The sequence below is a fragment of the Lacerta agilis genome, chromosome 1 (assembly GCF_009819535.1).
Source record: "Lacerta agilis isolate rLacAgi1 chromosome 1, rLacAgi1.pri, whole genome shotgun sequence".
NCBI lineage: Eukaryota > Metazoa > Chordata > Lepidosauria > Squamata > Lacertidae > Lacerta > Lacerta agilis.
The window spans coordinates 20,319,267-20,339,426 of NC_046312.1; the positions used below are offsets into that span (position 1 = coordinate 20,319,267).

Sequence of the window (20,160 nt, forward strand, 5' to 3'; positions counted from 1 at the left end):
TCAGATGTGTGGGTTGTTATGCTAGTTTTCCTGGCTATGACGCTAGAACATTTGTCCAGGTTTTGAATGTTCCTTTTACACTGTGTTACCTGTTGCGCTACGGAACTGTGGCTTTCTGATCCGTATACTGGTGGGCATGTTCTGCTAAATTTCATTTGCACCAATGGGGTTCAACGCAATAGTGGACACCATTGGACAACATGTTGCCATTCTTTATGTGAATGTGCACTTCTCATCCCCCATGAAAATGGTGGGAAATGCTGGAATACCACCCCAAAGTTCGTCACACGGCGTGATCCATGAAAACGGCGGGGAAACAACAGTGCCTATCTCCCATGATTTTCCAGGTCAAAAGGACTGCAAACAGATTTTGTTGTTGTTGAAGGGAAGCAATTAACAGGGAAATGAATGCTAAGCTTCCAGTTGATTCCACTAGATTTCCAGAAGCGTCACATAAAAGACTGAATAAAACGCAAAACTTAACAGGGAGCAAAACGTTGTGAAATTGGAACAAAGTGCTGTCTGAATGCATCCACAGTGGTGGAGGGAAAATATTGCCTCTTTGCTCCAATCACCACCACATTACAGTGGTACCTCAAGTTACAAATGCCTCAGGTTACAAACGCTTCTGGTTACAAAATCCGCTAACCTGGAAGAGTTACCTCAAGTTGAGAACTTTGCCCCAGGATGAGAACGGAAATTGTGTGCTGGTGGCGCAGCAGCAGCAAGAAGCCCCATTAGCGAAAGCACGCCTCTAGTTAAGAACAGTTTCAGGTTAAGAACGGACCTCTGGAACGAATTAAGTTCGTAACTAGAGGTACCACTGTATAGGCCAAATAATGAACTCATATATTTGTTAGGGCAGATTAATTTTTAAAACTTCCACCCCTTGAGTTTTAATTGTCTCCCAGACTGCTTCGTTCTTAGTAGGAGAGGGTGCTTAGAGGCCATTGCGTCCAGCATCTCAGTCGTGTCTTTATTTCAGAGAAAACAGAGTTTCTGATGAGAGTGGCAGCCATACCAATTGGAAACATACTGAGGGCAACCCAACATTTTTGGATAAGCTTCTGAGGGGTGGAACATCCTACTTGGTCAGTTTCCTCCGAACTGAGACTTTCCCTCTAGAAATTAGAATAATGAAGAACATTCTGTGGCAGCACCAGAATTTAGAGAGGGTTCACGAGTGACTGGCACAAGGCCAGGACCAGCAGCCTAATTTTAATCTGCCGTAGAAGATGTGTGACTTGTGACTCACTAGTCACTTGTGATTGACTTATCCATAGTGGCTTTGATAAAGGAGCTTCCTGCCCCCCTGCTACCCAGGGAGTTTCTCTCCTGCGAACGGCATGGCTCTTTTTTCTTTTTTTTTTCCAAGGCAGTCAGTCTGGCACCTTTCGCAAGCAAAACATTTATCCTTTTAAAATGGTGAGCGCAACTCCCATGTATCATTCATTATATTTATTTTTAGATCCTGCCGTGGGGGCTTGTGCTGACAAAAACAAAAAGGCAGAAAACAGAACCAAGGGAAATAAAAAACCGCTACACTGTTGTTGTTGTTTTTATGACTGCAGATTTGTAGCAGCACTGTAGAACTGTATCTCTACACATCTGGGAGCCGAGGTGCCAGAATTAACAACATGGTTATGTGACAGAACATACAGCTTAATGCCTCCCTGGTTTGTTCCTTTCGGTACAATGGAGTGAATGGTACCCATGGTTTCTATAGGATAATACTCTGTATTGATTCGTACTTAACATGATTTGCAGCTTTCCAGCTTCATGCTGGTGTAGCCTTCGGTTTTCTCCATCCATTTATCTGTGCACAGTAATAATACTAATATGTGGCTATCTACAGCACACACCTAGGCATATTTATTCAGAAGTAGGGATGGGCAAATGTATCAGTTTTGGTTTCACATTTCTCCAGTCTTACGGTCTGTTCTCCACATTTTCACATCAGTTTGCGATCACTATTACAGTGGTACCTCTGGTTACGTACTTAATTCGTTCCGGAGGTCCGTTCTTAACCTGAAACTGTTCATAACCTGAAGCACCACTTTAGCTCATAGCTGTCAACCTTCCCTTTTTTTGCAGTGGGAAACGGCGCTGGAATAAGGGAATTTCCCGCCAAAAACGGGAAAGTTGACAGCTATGCTTTAGCTAATGGGACCTCCCGCTGCCGCTGCGCCACCAGAGCACAATTTCTGTTCTTATCCTGAAGAAAAGTTCTTAACCTCAATCGTTATTTCTGGGTTAGCGGAGTCTGTAACCTGAAGCGTATGTAACCCGAGGTACCACTGTATTTGAAAAAAGGTTCTAGTGAAGAGCATTTTAGTGTGGATTTTCCCCACTGTCCACATAGTTCAATTGGTTAGAGTGTGGTGCTGTTAATGCCAAGGTTATAGGTTCAATCCCCATAAGGACTCCCCATGGATTCCCTCCCGTAGGGCAGCTGCTGGCAGATGGCCTGGCAGGGGTAGGGGGGCAGCTAACTGAAGTGAGAACAGTAGTCTTCTTAGCCTGCCTCCCTCCATCTCTCTTGTTGCTCAGTTACAATTGGGGTATTACCACTGAATGTATGAACGAAGTACTTCAGCGCCTTTGCTCGATAAAGAGTATCTGAAAAGTTCTCAGATTAAGTTCAGTATTCCACCTCTCCTATATATATTTGGCTTGAAAAGTGGCTTCTGCCTGCCTACTGCCAATGACCTGACAATCACATAATTATAACAATAAAATTAAGGAACAGAAGCTGACTTTTACCAGAAGAGGGTTTGCAATGTTTTATCTACTCTGACTGAGCAACGGGTCCCTGGGGGTTTTAAGCACGAGTTCTTCCCAGTCCTGCCTGGAAGATCCTTGGACATTTTGTGTGCATACTGTGTGCTTTTACTCCTGTTTTATTAGAGTGTGTCATTCTAGGGGGGGGATGGCTTAATTTTTGCAAATTTCTTCAGTGAGGGGTCTGAAAAATATGTTTGTGTGTGAGGAATTCAAATCTGCCTTTATTTTTGTGATTGGAGAACATTTAGCTTGGTAAACCTATGTTTGAAGAAGAAGCACGTAAATTGCTTTCAGAAAACCCAAGAATTTCAATTTTACCTTCTAAAAATGTCAGGTAGTGCTAAATAATAATAAAATAATATTAATATGTAATAAAACTGCAAGCACGTGGCAAACATTTTTAATGATTTCTGTGCAATTTTAAGCACCTTTTACTTGCCAAGCAAAACTAAACCATATTAATTTAACCAAAGTATCTTTTGAATTCCCAAGTCACGTTGCAACCTTTCAGCACCCCTCGCTGTTGGAATTTGAAAGTTGAAAAATTCAACATGCCCTGCTATGCTAGGGTCTCTGTTGAGGCAATCGCTGAATCGTCTTCCTGCCAAGAAAAAATTCAGGTATTTCCTGTACCTCATGCATCTGTTAAAACCACTGAACCTTCTGTCTGTTTGGGGGGTGGGGGGGGGAGGCAGAGAAGGAAAATGTTTTGGAAGAGCATAGTTCTGTGGTAGGGCACCTGCTTTGCATGTGGAATATCCCAGATTCTAATCTCTCTGCAAGCAAATCAGGCTAAATGCTCATTAAAAAGGAAGCAGCCTATGTATAGTGATGGCCCCCAATTTAGATTCATATTGAGTCAGACCATTGGTTCATTTAGCTCAGTATTGTCTACATTGACTGACAGCAGCCCTCTGGGGTTTCAGACATGAAGACATTCCCAGTCCTACCTGGAGATACCAGAGATTGAACCTGGGACCTTCTGCATGCAAAGCAGATTGCCTACCGTTGAGCTACTGCTCTTCCCCTCCCTCAGTTAGTGGCACACTTAACAGAGAAGAGGCGGGAGAATGTATATGAGGGACATGGTGGGACGGGTGTTAAAAGAGAGAGATGGAGGCTTGGTTTGTTTCTGCAATCAGATTCTCAGATCGCTTGCTGATTTGAACTAGCCTGTAGGTCTCTTCTTCTCTCTTGTGTGTGTGTGTGTGTGTATGTATACACACACACACACACACACACACACACACATATATATATATATATGTTCCTGCCCACCTAGCAGTTTGAAAGCACGTCAAAGTGTAAGTAGATAAATAGGGACCGCTCCGGCGGGAAGGTAAACGGCGTTTCCGTGCGCTGCTCTGGTTCGCCAGAAGCGGCTTTGTCATGCTGGCCACATGACCTGGAAGCTGTCTGCGGACAAACGCCAGCTCCCTTGGCCTATAGAGCGAGATGAGCGCCGCAACCCCAGAGTCGGACACGACTGGACCTGATGGTCAGGGGTCCCTTTACCTTTACCTATATGTATATGTGTATGTATATGTATATATGTATTTGTAATAATAGAGTTCTTGTTCTGCACACTCCACTAGGAATTTCATGAAAATGAATGAGAAGGAATATCATTTACCACATTCATTCCTCTCCATTACAGCTTTCATACTTCATCTGGGTTTTATTTAGGACTGAAAAAGCAGGTTTTAAATGTAATGAGAAGTAAACTTAATTGAGGGAGTTTGAGCCTTGGGTGGTTCTGCACTGTTTCAAAAAGATTGCCATCATCCTGAAAGAGGCTTCTCTAGCTAGAGAGCATAAAACAGTACTTAACAGTTACAAATACGGAAATTTCTTCTTGGCTCACTTTTTCTCTTTTAGGCGGTGTACCAAACATACAACATTCGCTGCACTGTCACTCCTACAAATCGAGTTGACTGTTCCCCACCCTGGTTGCCTACCATTCAGCAGAGAATTAAACCATTCTGTCCAGTTTCAGCTTTTGCAAGTCATATCTTTAGTCCAGTAGCCTGTGAAGGATTTCAGATTCTGACGCATCTGTCTAATAACCACATGCTGTTATCAGAATCTCCTCTTGCTCTAAGATTTGATGCAATTTTCCAGGTCGCTCGTGGTTGATCAAGCGTTGCCAGATGCATTTCTGGGGGTCAGGAACTGTGAAGCGAAGCTGATATGGTGACATTCTGGATATGCCAAAGAATCACTGAAGTGCATTCATGAATATTTATAAGACGTATAAATTTTGAAAAGCCCAGATCTGATATAGGAGCACTTCAACTTTTTTCTTAGACTGTGAACATTTAGGTGGGGCCTTGTATTTTTAACTTATTTTGATAAATAACTTTATAAACCACTTTCAGAAGCCTACTTTGGAATTCAGCACATATAAATAAAATCACAGTAGTAGAAGAAGAAATAAAAATACTAATAAAATCTCGAAGAAGAAAAATTCTTTTCTGTCTCAAGTGGCCAAATAAATTGGGTACTAATAGGTATGTTAGAGAATTTTAGGAGAAACTGGAGTGGAAATTTCCAGTGTTGTTCATTTGTCCCAAATCCAGAGTAAAAAATCAATCCAGCAAATACTATAGGTATTCACTGCTGTCAGTCCACAAATGATATGTAATTGATGACACCCACCCACACCAATGGGACCCAGGTGGCGCTGTGGGTTAAACCACAGAGTCTAGGGCTTGCTGATCAGAAGGTCGGCGGTTCGAATCCCTGCCACGGGGTGAGCTCCCGTTGCTCGGTCCCAGCTCCTGCCCACCTAGCAGTTCGAAAGCACATCAAAGTGCAAGTAGATAAATAGGGACCGCTCCAGCGGGAAGGTAAACGGCGTTTCCGTGTGCTGCTCTGGTTCGCCAGAAGCGGCTTTGTCATGCTGGCCACATGACCCGGAAGATGTTTGCGGACAAACGCCGGCTCCCTTGGCCTATAGAGCGAGATGAGCACCACAACCCCAGAGTCGGATACGACTGGACCTGATGGTCAGGGGTCCCTTTACCTTTACCTTTACCCACACCAATATGCATTGCATTTCCTTTACCTTGAAGCAAATGGCATGGAATAATATAGTTTACTTAGAAATCCATAACAGCAGACAGCAAAACCAGTAGCATAGGGTTGCATGCATTGCTGGTCCTTTTCAGAATAGACCCATTGAAGATAATGAGCACGATTAGCTAAGGTTTGTTAATTTCAATTCTGAGTAGGACTTAGTTGGGTGCAACCCCACTGCTCCCCTTCTTCTAAATCCTCCAGAGCAAATTCAGGGCAGGCATTGGGGTGTAGAGTGGGGAGATGCTATTGCACAAACATAAATTCTTGTGCAATGGATACCAGCCATACATTTTGCCAGGATGAGAAGGGAAACAGTACTGCATGTGACGAACACAGGTCAGAATTGGAAATGGATGTGTTCTTACCTATTTACATACCATGGGTTATATTCAGCTAACTTTTACTCAGAGCAGAAACATTGAAATTCATGGACCTAAGTTAGCCATGGCCATTCATTCATTTCAGTGGGTCTGATCAGATTAAATGTTAGTTGAATGCAACCCTATGCACCTTGACTTGGGTAGGGAGTTTAATTATTGCTCTTTCTTAGCCAACAAAAAGTCTTGAGCCACCAGTGTTTCCAACTAGCTCATGTGCGGATACGTCATTTAAGAGCACAAAGCCATATGCCAGTTCCTTGGCATATTAGTACCAGAGGAAGGCATGGGGGTCAACCCACAAACATACAAGGAGCTCTGAAGCTTCTGGGCCTTTGGACTGACCCAAGAAGGGATCTTGTGTGTCCTGGTGTTCAGTGCTTCCAGCATCCTCCCAAACAAATTTTCATTGGCCACCACCCTTGTTACACCATGGTTTTCTCTTGAGCCCATTGTGCTCTAAGATCTACAATGACTATGGAGCCAAACAGGGGGGAGGGGGAGTTTGCTCTTAGTCCTTTGATGCTGATGCCATCATTATCAGCCACATTATGAACCTACATTGTTCTATAGGGCAAAGGTTTCAGGGCTGTTTTTTACTGGTAATTTGGCAGTTTTATTCTTTCTGTATACTGTGTTGAGGTTTTATTGCAAATTTTGTGAAATAAACAAATGATGTGGCTTTGTTGTGGGGTGCTTGCAGTTTTGTGCAAGGTCACAAATCTGCTAGGGTGGGTTGGAACACAGAAAATGGGGGATCAAATCTTGGTTTCCCTTTGAAGATCACTGGCTGACTTTGGACTAGCCAGACATCTCACAGAGTAGTGAGATGTTATGAGGTTATTTGGGATGCACATTGCCCTAAGTTCCTTGGAGAAAGGGTGGGATATAAATGCGGTGAATAATACAAGCCTGAGATGCTCTGGTAAAACATGAAGTCTCCATTGCCTTAAGCTTTAAACCCACACTGAAAAGGAATTATATGAGTTTTCACCCAGAGTGGTACTACTATGAAACATTGGGGGCTGCTTTGATTCTTCCACAGTATGCAAATCTTTGGCAAGACCTCAGTGAATAGCTTTTATTTTCTGAGAAATGAATAGCCATCTTTGTCTGGTCACAATTGTGGGCGGTTGAAAGGCCTTACGCTATTCCCAGCTGGGCTGCTGTGGTCAATGTTTTATGTCTTCTTGGAATATGGAGGAATCAAACTACTCCAGAATAGCCAGTGTGGCAAAGTAGTACGACTGTACCATTTGTGCTTGATAAAACTTCCTTAATAGGGTTTATAATTGGACGTGTCATTATGGCATTCTCAGCCAACCTAATGCTGCATCTGATGGGCAGCCACCAAGAAATTATGGCGGCCAACCTTGTTGAACCATTTTCATTCTGACCCCTGTCTCAGTGGTCTAAGAGTTAGGGGATGAGGTGTAACTCAGTGGTAGAGAATCTGCTTTGCATCTGAAAGGTCCCAGCATCTTTGGGTAGAGCTGGGAAAGATACTTTACATACAGAAGACTCCCTTCATTTATGGAAGGTCCAATCCTTAGCATCTCCAGATAGGGTGGAAGAAGACTTTTTGCAAGAGGAAGGCCTGGAGTTCAGTCCCTAGCACCTCCAAGTAGGACTGGCAAAGATTCACACCTAAATCCTTGGAGGTCAGCTGCCTATCCATATAGATATCACTGAACTGTGCGGACCAACAGTTGTTACAAGGAAGCTTCAGTGAGCTGATTTAGCAGAAAGGTCTATTTGCTGCTGTATTGTATTCAGAAGGAAACTGCAACACACTCTAGGTCAGGGGTAGGCAACCTAAGGCCCGTGGGCCAGATGGGGCCCAATCGCCTTCTCAATCCTGCCCGCAGATGGTCTGGGAATCAGCGTGTTTTTACATGAGTAGAATGTGTGCTTTTATTTAAAATGTGTCTCTGGGTTATTTGTGGGGCATAGGAATTAGTTCATTCCCCCCCCCAAAAAAAAATATAGTCCGGTCCCCCAAATGGTCTGAGGGACGGTGGACCGGCCCACGGCTGAAAAAGGTTGCTGACCCCTGCTCTAGGTAATAGAGTGGGGGAAATGTGCTTTGGGTTGTAAACTAAATTCCTTGGTCATGTCCCCAGGAGTAAACTCTGGGCCAGTGGAGCTTCCTAGAGCGTTAAGGTCTTTTTGATAGGACTCAACTGAATGTGTGTGTCTTTTCCACATTATCTTTTCCAGCTCCTACCGTTCCAAGTTGCCCTACTCGAGAGACGTGGTGGCCAGGCCCAGTTATAATTATTGCAGCATGCTGTACCACACTAGTGTTCCTCTTTCTAGTTTTCATCATTTGCTACAAAGCCATAAAAAGGTAAGACTGTAAGTGTATTGCAAGATCAGATGCTTTGTGGATGTGCTACCTTATAACTTACAACAGAAGAGCAATGATGAGGAAACTCAAGGAGTTACTAGCCTGGGGGTGTTCAGACGACAAGTCAACAAGTACCGTGTGAAACATGGGAGACTGAGCAGTTGCCTGTTCTGGGTGGAGTTGCACTCACTCGGAAATAACAGGTTGATAGTTTGGGGAAGCTTCTGAACCCATCTTCGTCATTGGAGGTTCAGGTAGCCTCAGTGGCTGGGAGTGTGTTTTACCAGCTATGGCTGGTACACCAATTACAGCTGTTTTTGGACAGTGGTAGTCTGGCCATAATGATTCATGCTTTGGTAACCTCAAGACGATTGCTCTGTTTGAATCTATCCCTGGACTTGGTCCAGAAGCCCCTGCTGTTGCAAAATCACTGTAGCTGTCCTGTTGATGGGGACCAACTATTGTCAACAAGCAATTCCAGTGCTCAAAAGCTTGCACTGGGTTCCCATATGCTACCAGGTCATGTTCAAGGTTCTTACAAGCCCTGTAACAATCTGGGTCCAGAATACCTCAAGGACTGAGGACTTCAGGGGAGCCACAGTTAGCATACCCTGTGGCTCAGATGCATGGCTTGTATCCACTAGGAGTTGTGAATTCTGTGTTGGGGGTCCAATCTTGTGGAACTCTCTTCAGGTTGGGATCAGACAGGCCCCTCTCCCTGTTGAACTCCTGGCTCCTATTAAAGGCTTTATTCCAACAAGTGTTTTAACTCAATTCTGATCTTATAATTTTAATTGGTGTTTATTTTCATTGAATTGAGTTTCTCATTCATCATTAGAGATGACTGTAATTAAGCTACATATGTATTGTTAAAATAAATGAATGATGCCAGGAAATGCAGGCAGTCCCATACAGATTTGACATACGTTTAAAGTTAAGAAATTCCAGGCAAATTTGTATGCAAAAAAGTGGACAAATTCACTCTAAAATGCTGATGGATTTTCATGTGGACAGTTTTTTTTAAAAGCACAAACTCATGCAAATTTAAGATTAGAAAAATGAGAAACTGAGCGAGGTCGAAATTGACATATTCACCCATCCTTCCACCCTCATTCATAACAAATGTGAGACAGCCTTTAATGGAGCGGGTGAGAACCCTGTGAAAAGCTATTCCCATAAACAGTCCAAAGATACGACATGTATCATAAGCATTTGCAACATGTAAGGTTGAAATCCCCCTTCTTAAATGAAATCACAAGGAAATGCCATTTTGAAATCTCATTTAGTTCTTTGAAAACTCGCCATATGTCACAAAATCCCTCCGTCTGCCTGCAGGACATTTGTAAATTATCCATCACTTGGATTGCCCTCGTTTTTTCATTCATGTAGTGCAATGGCATGTCCTATTGTCTAATAGCAACACTTAAAGTTATACTGCCCCCTACCTTTTGCATGGTTAGCTGGTGGCATGAAGGGGGTATCTGAGCTGGGCTTCCTGTTCCTGCCCCCATATTTCGCCATCTGATTTAGTGTTGCTTGGATTAGCTGTAGTGAAATTGAGGCACAGTTTCTCCTCTATCCAACAGCATGACTGCAAAGAGAAGTTTGGAAGTTTCTACTTGCATTTTAGATGAGCCACAGTTTAGTGTTACATCTTACCCCTAAACTGTGGCCGGCTTTGTAAATTATGGCCTGTTTGCACTAATTACAACTGAGTCTACCATTTGTCTGGTTTCAGATGTTCCTACAGACTTGTCTGTAATAGAACCAAAAAACTTCTGAACTCCTTGTGGCCATGCCAGAGGAGGAGGCAGGTGCATGCAAGCCCAGGACTTATTAAGACTCATTTTTACAACATGCATTCAACATGGATGGAATTTTCATGTGATTGAACTTATCCACACACATATTTTTTTCCTAATTCCTCCTTCGTTCCTTGACCTTGATGAGAAACCATTTTATTACTAGTTCTGCTAAAAATGTGAACAGCCAAGTGAGGCATGGATCCACTGGATCTTAAGCCAGGCCATTTCCTAGAGAGGAACTTGATCAAGGACCCTCCTCTGTGCCAGCCTGGGGACAAAACAATGATATTCCTATCTTCTGCCCTGGGGTGCAGAACAGCAGGTCGTTCACTGCATCTGCAGTCTCCTTAGGATTGCTCTGTAAATTCATTGTCTTCTAAAACAGCGCTATCTAAGCCATATCCTTTGCAAACATAAATCAGTGCTGGTTCAGGCAGTACAGTGAGACCAATTGGAACAGCAGGTGATCTCATTGTCTCCTAATCTGTTTTCTGAATTTTTTTATTATTTTTTTACAGTGTAAGGACTTAGATCAGAGCAAGATGAAAAGATTTAGGGGACAAACTGGCAGTCTGAAGAGGGCTAAGCACCATAGTTAAAATAACATATGGGATGAAAAGATGGGGGCAGGCATTATGTAATATTCTCTCTCTTAATTTTAGTGGCTCTGTGGAATTTTATTGTGATAAGATGCTTATATAAAAAAGCAAAAAGAACACAAGCCCTTCTCTCGTTATGTAAAGGCATGAGACAGTAACTGTCTCCAGAGACGTAACAGGAATTGCAAGAACTGTACTTCCCAGGCCCTTGTGCTATTGGCAAAATATAAAGTCTTTATATACTGCTTTTCATCAATAAAGATTGCAAAGTGGGTTACAAAGAAGGAGCAAACAACAACAACAACAACAACAAACATGCAAAACAATAAAAATTAAATCCAGTATGGAAGACATACAAAATAATTCCATATACCCTGCCAGATGGGCAGGGTATAAATAGTGAAAGTATTTAAATTATTGTTAATAATGCAATATATCACACATCAGACTCCCTGATGTAGAATTCCATTCACTCAGTAGCCTTAGGCACACTCATTATGAACATCTACAAACACATCTGTACCTCAGTGAATTCAGCACCTGACCCATTCACCCACTCACATATTCTCAACAATTACAGTTACAGTAATACAAAGGCCACCTACAGCACCGGAAACCTATCGCTATTAGGCAAAAACAACATCTAATCTAGGACTATGCAACATTCATGCAGCAGTACAAATGAGAGTGCATGTCCAGGATAGGTGTAGAAGAAGAAGAAGAAGAAGAAAGGAATGTGGAAGGGAAGGAGTTAAAATGCATATGATTAGTACAGGTGAAAGGTTTAATCCTGCAAGGGAGCAACAGACTAGATGGGAGATGTCCCAAATGACCCCCCCCCCAATTTAGTATGTGAAAGGGTCTATTAAGAATCATCAATACCAGAACCAAACTTCCAAGGATGGCCTTCTTGGCAGCCTGAGGAAGTGACTTCTTCACCCTCCTGGATTTGTAGCACCATGAGTAACTCCTCTCTGACATCAAAGACGTTGGGAGTTGCTGATAAAGGATGCTGTTGCTGAGTCAGCAGAAGAAGTCAGGCTCGTCACCTGCAAGATGCTCAGAGGTGTGACTCTCAACACAGAGGAGGAATGTACTATCAATTCCTTAGGGTGTCCACACGCTTGAAAGAGTGACGGGTTCTATATATAGGTGCTAGCTTTAACACAACATAATGCCCTATAAAGAAAACCATAACATAGAGTTCATATTATAAAAATCCAGGAAATGTTGGGGATTGAATCTGGCACCTTCTGCATGCATAACATATGCTCTTACCACTAAGCTACCACCCCTTCTGGGCAGCAGGGTCAGCTGAGGCAGATTTTGGATCCCATTAAAAGCCTTTCATCTTCTCGGTTTTATATATGTTAGGGGTAACAGGGGTGGTTCATGTACATAAAACCCAGACACTGTGCACATTCACCATACCTGCTTGAGAATGTGCGCATAGTCCATCCATGAAGGGGGAAATGTGTGTATTTCCTGTTCAATATACATCATCTCCTATGAGCCTTGGGGAATGTGCATATGTCAACTGAATTTTGTACATTTTGTGGCCAATATACATTGTATCCAACAGGTCAGATTGCACACATTTGAACTAGAGATATAAAAGAAGAGCACGTTTCTTGGAAACTATGCAAACTGACCGGAGAATGTGCATCAGTGAGTCTTTGGGGCCTGCAGTAAACTACTCTGAGATCAGAGAATTTTAGTTACATCAGAACGGGTCTCCTTTCCTCCTTCAGAAGACTTGGGTTGCAAACTTGGGTACTTTATTCTCATCTTTGCAAGTCAGAAGAGGTGGTTGTTTTGAAATGTGTATACCTGCCTCTTGGAAATCTCATCTGTCACATAAACGGTGAAGGGTTTGCCTGAGGTCAGGGCACAGAAAGGCCGGCTGAAAGGAAAGGCGCTTTTTAAGACTATTTGGAAGATCGGTGGAGACACAAGATAGGAAATACAGGGGGGCCCATCAATCAAAGGCATAACTAATGCAGAGACAGGATTCTAAAAGGGCATAGGACTAGCATGGATAGACATGACAGATGATTCCACTTTGAGGGCTGGCATCCCATTAGGCAGCCACCTCAGGAGACAGGTGCTGTGAGGTGTTGGAGAACGGAGTTGTGTGTGTCACGCAGCCTGCTTGCCTGCCTGCCCCACAGCTCCTAAACCAGCCAGCTGCCCTAAGGTGTGATGAAGGCAGTGTTGATGTAACTTTCGGCTTCCAATCAGGTTGCCTTACGCGCCATCTTGTTCTTCAGTTCAGGCGGCAAAATATCTTTGGGTTGCCTTACACCCAGTTACCTCCCCACTTACTCTGCTTATGTTCCAAAGAATGCGGAACTTATCTGTGTCCTGCCTACCATCTAAAACAGAGGCTCTTACATGTAAGTAAGAAAGAGATCTTTTTTTTCTGGGTGAGCAACAGGATAGTTTAGCAGTCCATAAAGCATTATTCAAAAGTACAGTGATACCTTGGTTCTCGAACGGCTTAGTTGTCGAACAAATCAGCTCCCGAATGCCGCAAACCCGGAAATAAGTGTTCTGGTTTGCGAACGTTTTTCAGAAGCTGAACATCCGACACGGCTTCCGCTTGAGCGCAGGAAGCTCCTGCAGCCAATTGGAAACCAGGCCTTGGTTTTCGAACAGTTCTGGGAGTCTAACGGACTCCCGGAATGGATTAGGTTCGAGAACCAAGGTACCACTGTACAGGAGCAAGGCAAGAGATTCAGAATTGAACAGAAGCAGTGGAGATGTCCGAACAGTTGGCACGGCCCTCTTGCCCAGCTTTTAAAGATTAGGTGTGGCAAGCTTACTCCTGAGAGTCCAGACAGGAAGTCCATGAGTGCAGGCGTGCACTTTGTCTGGGTGGACATGCCCAATCCCATCTGCAGAGGTGGCGCCTTGTTGTCGGCAACAAGACTGCCCCATAGCAACCTCTGTGTCCTGCTTAGCCGCCCCCACTGGCTGTTCGCAATCTTCCACCTCTCTCCACAATGAGGCTCTGCTCTGTGTGGGGAGAGTCAGCAGATCAGCTTCCCGGTCTCCAACAGCTGGAATCACAAGGCTACTGACAAGAGTCGAGGGGCCCATGACACCCCAAGAGTGACTTTCAGCGAGTGAAGACTCACAGTCAATATGGAAAGTGGGCCTAGTTGCTTTATTTAATTGGACAGAACCAATTAAGGCACTTACTTTGTTCAATTTATCTTCAGTTTCTGTGTTATAGAAGCCAGTACCAGATGGAATAGGTGTCAAGGAAAATGGACACGATTCACTAAAAGTTGCAAAAGTTACTTTCACCGTAGCCGCGGTGACTTTTTGATGATTGTGCTCCATATCTGTCTGTCTCCATAAATTATCTTTATCTTGGTATCACTGGCTCTTAAATAGGAACTGGGTATATTTAATTAAAATAACTTCTAAGTGATATTCTCTTGGTTTTAGGCGTTATGAAAATGCGTACATGCAAGCCATGGAGAGGTTGGCAGATGCTGAAGCCCCGTTTTATAACTTTGCTGGGAACCACGCAGAATGGTTTTCATTTATCCGGAGCTGGAATGCTCCGTTCCTTTTAAACCAATTTTTACAAAGAGGTCAGTGTGTGACATGTAGCTCTGCTACATATATGTAGCCATTTTTTAAACAGTTGGATGAAATACCTGCCTGTATTTTCTGGTCATTGAGTGAGTATTATGGATTTCAAAAGTTCTTAACACTCAAGATATACTAATCTTAAAAGATGTGCTGGAGTAGGCAGAAAAGCTTAAGTAGAACTGGAGTGGTTGAGAGAAGGATCTCGGTAGGCCAAAAGGAAGAGACAGAGAATCACAATGAAGTGAATTAAAAGCTACAGAAAAAATTATAATTGGCTTTGTATGCATTCTGTAAAATCAGAAAAATGAAAACTTTCAAATGAAAAACTGCTTTCCTCAGCAGACAGATCACCTATAATTTTAGGCTATATTTTGCAATTCCATAAAGTACAATTTTTTAAAATGCAATCATTTTTTTAAAAAAATCATGCATACTCTGAAAAATGTTCAGATTTTGAATATTTTAAAATATAGACAATGCAGAAGAATGAAGAAGGAAAACGTTTGATCTGTACTCCTGAAAGTCTCGCGAGTTAGAAATGAGACTTGAAAGCTATAAGGTTTTTCTTGCGTGGAACATTCTTCCACACAAAGAACAGGACTTTCTCTCTCTCTCCTCCATGCAGCCCCTCATATGCCAACCAGATCAGGAACAGATTTGGGGAGACCTGCATGGGAGGGGAGAGGAAGAAGTCCTGTTGCATAACCAAAAGCCCACTTGCGTAATAATGGATTTCACCCATAATGCATCAGCACCAACACTTCTTGTAAGCTGAGCATGTTTTGTCATTTGCCTCCTCCAGTACTGTTCACATTCTATAAAAGCTGAAACCACCACTAACTTCTGTTAAACTTGAGTACTTATCTGCTTCCAAGTGAAAATGGCGATGAGCAAGGCTGCTTTGTCCTTGAGCTCTGCGATCTGTTTTAAACTGTTTTTATCTTGAATAGTAGTCAGTTGGCTTTCAGCAGTTAAAGTTAATTGCTATAAAACAGGCAAGGAGAATATCTCTTTTACTTCTATGTGGACTTAAAAGCCATATATTTTAATTGGACGACAGGAGCTGGGAGAGCAGTTGTTTTGGTTCAGCATTTTAAACTGATAAGAAACACTTAGAAGACCATCTTGAGCAAAGGATACTCTGCAGATTTAACAGTTTTAATGTGGCTATTACACGGACACAGATCCGTAGTGAGTGCTTCAGTTAAAACATCCACAACACCATTGCCAAATTTAGTCCAGAACTCTATGCTGGACTGTTGTGACTCAGCAAGTGAGGCAGAGGTAACTGCAAAGAGATTGCAGCAAAATGAAATGAATATATTTTGCGTGGACAGCCCTGGACCTTTACAAGTGTGCAAGTAAAGGCATTGAATAAGCCTTATCCCAAGTAGGAGGTTTTGCTACATATTCCTTTAATGAAAGCTAAGCTAACTGGTCGATTGATCCAGACTTCTTAGAAGCTGATATATATGCTCCCAGGCAACTTCAGCTTCCTCCACATAACGAATCCTCAACTAGGCATAATAACAATCTTGGCGTAATAGACTTGGCCACAACAGAGACTGAAACTCTGTCACTGTGGGAACTTCTATGCTACCAATATCTCCTGTCTAAACAAACAGCAGAGGGAATCTTTAGCAAAATTGATGCATTGGAAAATGAAGTTTCGAGTTTGAACGCCATAATTGGTACACTGGTTGGGGTATTGGGGACAGGAATTCTGACTTATAGCCCCACAGATAAGACCAACCAGCAAAGAAACTGAAGTTAGTGATTGTTTGAAGGTATATCAAGATGAGGATAGGTCTGAGTTTGCTAAGTCCATGTCAGATTCAGTAACTGAACAGTCATTGTTTGTTGTTGACATCCGTCTGTCTTCACTTCCAGGGGTGAAGGCAAACTGCCGTGTTAGCAGCACTGAAGTGACCTCCTTGGGGCGTAAGCCTGGACAGTGTGTAAGGGGAAAACAGAGCAATACTGTACATTTAGCACCAGCTTGGCTGCAGGAGTTGCCAAAAGGAGGCATACAAATATTAGGGAGTCCACTCTGGATTTGTGTAGGGTGAAGCAAGGTTGCATTCTGGCTCCCACACTTTTTAACTTTTATATTAATGATATTAATGATGTGGTGTCATAATTAGCCAAAGAAAACTCCCCCTCACCAGTAATTAGGAACAATCTTGACGTGTGCAGATGATTTGATGCTTCTCTCTCTTCCTGATCGGGCCTCAAAAATCTCTTGGAGGTGTTCAGCACATACTGTAAACAGGAAAACCAAAATTACTCTTAAGACCAAGATTTTAAATTTTGGCAAACACAGTCCTAGGCATAAATGGTGCTTAGATCAGCAAGCTGTAGAACAAACTCGCTTCTTTAGATACCTGACTACTCTTTAGTGACACGCTCCCTTGGAAATATCATGTGGAGGCAGTGAAAGTCAAAGCATAGAAAGACATAGGGGCAATGGAGATAGACTTTGTATTTGTGGTCAACACCAGGTGGACTCCTTATCTGTTGGCCTGCTCCTTATATAGAGATCCAGGAGATGGCTTTCTGAAACCTTTGTTCACACAAGCAAGCAAGCACGCCCTGGCAGAAATGGTTTGGTTTATTTTGAGTGACAATAATAGCTTCATAACACACAGAGTGGCTCTCTATGCACTGGCTGGGGGGGGGGGAGGAGGAGTTAAATAAAATCACTATAAATTGTTGTGATGATTCGGAGGTTTAATTTGAAATCAATATGGATTTGAGTTTGTTGGTGTCTCTCACATCATGGATGTTGGCAAATTGGATCTCAAAAAGGCAACATAATGTTAGAATTGGAGCTGTCAGAGATGTAAAAGGGAAACTGTTTTAATGCTTGCAACTTGACAAAATCTTATTTTATATTACGAATTTTTATATTATGGATGCATGCCCTGTATTATTTTATTAATACTATTGCCTATTGCAAGTTTCTCCTGACCTTTGGCCAGAACAATAAACTAATGAACTTGAGTACTTATCTGCCAGGAAATGCCAACCAGGTTTTGTGAAGATGGAAATTCTTCTGGGTACATTGATATATAATCATGTTTCCATCCATCATTAACCTTCCTAAATCATCATATGCCTTTAGATTATTGACATTACTTATCCCCTGTGCAGACCAACATTCCTGAACCAGGGTTTGAAGTGGGGTTTGCAACTCCATAAGCTATGGTTAGCACTGATTGCTAATTAATCTCTTTATCCTCTTTCCCTCCCTTCTTCTCCATATATATATATATATTCTTACTCTTACTGGACCTCAACAAAGGAAACCGCTAAGAAAAGAAGAGAATGGAACAAGTCGAGCTGAATATGCAATGACCTCCTCCCAAAACAACAAGACAGTTGATGCTAACAATGCGGTGGTATAATTTTCGAGGCCCCTCTTGAGTAGTAAACATTAAAAAGCACATGCGGCGTCTGCAAGGTGGGTGGAACGAGAGCATCGAGAGAAGCCCTGTGGCCGAGGACTTCATTTCAGAAATTGCGCACGTATCAGTTATTCTGAGAAGAAAAGCAGACGAGACTTCCTCTGTGGATAGTTGATTGTCACAAAGGGAGGGATGAACTTGCCAGTCAGGGCTACTCTGAGAAAAGACCTCACAAAAAGGCACACTCACTGCATGCCGCGTTAGAACAAAGCAACATCATTCCACTCCTTTCCTTTCCTTATTTTTGATTGACAGTTTTAAAAAAAAATAATGCTTCAGCAGGGTCCTTTGATGGCAAAGGTGATCCGTCTGTGGCAGCAGCCAATGGTAATTGGGTCTGAAATCTCAAGCTTTACTTGCATGGCTTTGCACTTTTATTTATGTTTTACAAGCCACGTCAATCCCCATTCTGAATTGTTATTGCATTGTTAAGTGGCAGAGTTTCCATTGACCCCAAGGCAACCTCCCGACAAATTGCATGATGTCATGAAATACACAACCACATCTACAGCCTGGTGACTATGCAATTTCCACAGCTGGAGACTTTTCAGACTGAAAGTAGTCACAGTAGGATCCGTAGCACTTAGCGTTGCTGATAAAAGAGAAAATTATTATAGGTAATAACATTCAAAGGTGCTTTGAATACTGTTTAACCCACAATCAGTCTTATTTCCCCGTTTTGTTACCATGTAGCATTTGCTCCCTGGGTTTTGAGAAGTTCCAAATTTTTGTGTTGCTCAGTTAACAGTTTTGCACAATTTTGCACATGTATTTAAACCACACAGATCTGTAGGAAGGATCTCTCTAGAATGGCTTTAAAAGAATCAGGTTTAAGTGTGGAGGGAGACTGGCTGCAGTGAAAACTGAAGTCCTCCTAGCCCTCCTTGCAAGCTCAGATCTCTGGTTTCCTGGGGGACTTCTTCTGAATAAAGGACTCTCTGCTTTAGGGAGAAAGCTGTGAATGCTCAGTCCTCTCTCTTGACAAGGGACTGCCAACTGTGCCAAAATTATATGTGATAGCTCGTGTGTTGTACCACTTTGTGATCAGGACTGCAAATGACTTAGAAGCTGAACCCACCAAACCCATTTTTGTGTGATACCTTATTAGGCTCAGTCACTTCAATTTCTTTAAAGAAACAGTTGTGTTCAGACACTGGTATCCGCCCACACCCGGATTAAGATGGTAAAAAAAAACCAACCCCACCAAAAGAATTTCTGTCTTTCCTCTTGTATGCCTTCATTTGCCTCTGTTCCGAGATCCGCATCAACAAAAACCAAGATGTGCCGCGCTCTGGCTTCTTGCCTTGCTGTCAGGCTTCAGTGATATTCCGTCTTTGTGTCTTCAAGCAATCCAAAACAAGCCGTCATAGCCCTGTTTGTATAGAATCACTGCATTTTGTCAGTACAGCCTATTAGTGCTGAGAAGCTGGTGTTCTCCCCCATTTCATCCAAGGATGGGCCCAGTCTATGAAACCTATTGTGAGACCCCAAAGAGCTAAACCTTCATCCAGAACCCTATATCTGTACCAACAAAGGAGGTATGGGGAAATTCCTATTAGCAGATGGTGGGGTACAGGGGTGCCAACTTGAACAAAATATTGGGGGGCCAAGTAGGCCCCACCTCACATAATCACAAGATGCAGCGTGCACACCATTTAAATGGCAATGGCCATCATATTGGGGGGGATGTCCCCTCAAATATTTCAGTGGGGGGGGGGCAAAGGGACCTCAGCCCCTAGGAGTTGGCTCCTTTGGTACACTCGGTCACCACCACCATATTCATCTCTAGCAAGGTCACTGGATCATGGTGTCAAAGTTAATTGACAATTAGGTCATACTCACAGCTAACCAGAAATGGATCTACTGTGAGTATGACTAACATGAAGTATCTGTTATATTTGGAGATGTGAGGGTTTGGTTAACCATTATTTTCTTTTCAGAGGAAAAACATGGTTTCCGTAACAGAAGAGATGGGCCCCAGTGTGTCCACACAGCATCTCTCTATGTAGACTGTCTCTCACATAATGATCTGCATATTAAAAGATAAAAGGTGATGGAGAGAGAGAGAGAGAGAACACGGGGAAATTCAAG

General features: G+C 42.8%; 1 protein-coding gene across 1 annotated transcript in view; it reads left to right on the forward strand.

The window, feature by feature from the left end:
* The window catches only part of PRIMA1 (proline rich membrane anchor 1), a 46,167-nt gene extending 27,847 nt beyond the window's left edge, over positions 1-18,320 (forward strand). Inside the window, exons 4-5 of the mRNA XM_033140672.1 lie at positions 8,463-8,592; positions 17,907-18,320. Of these exons, the coding sequence (XP_032996563.1) occupies positions 8,463-8,592; positions 17,907-18,009 (233 nt within the window). The 3' untranslated portion in view covers positions 18,010-18,320. The remainder of the gene's footprint in view (positions 1-8,462; positions 8,593-17,906) is intronic.
* The last annotated feature ends 1,840 nt before the right edge of the window (positions 18,321-20,160 follow it).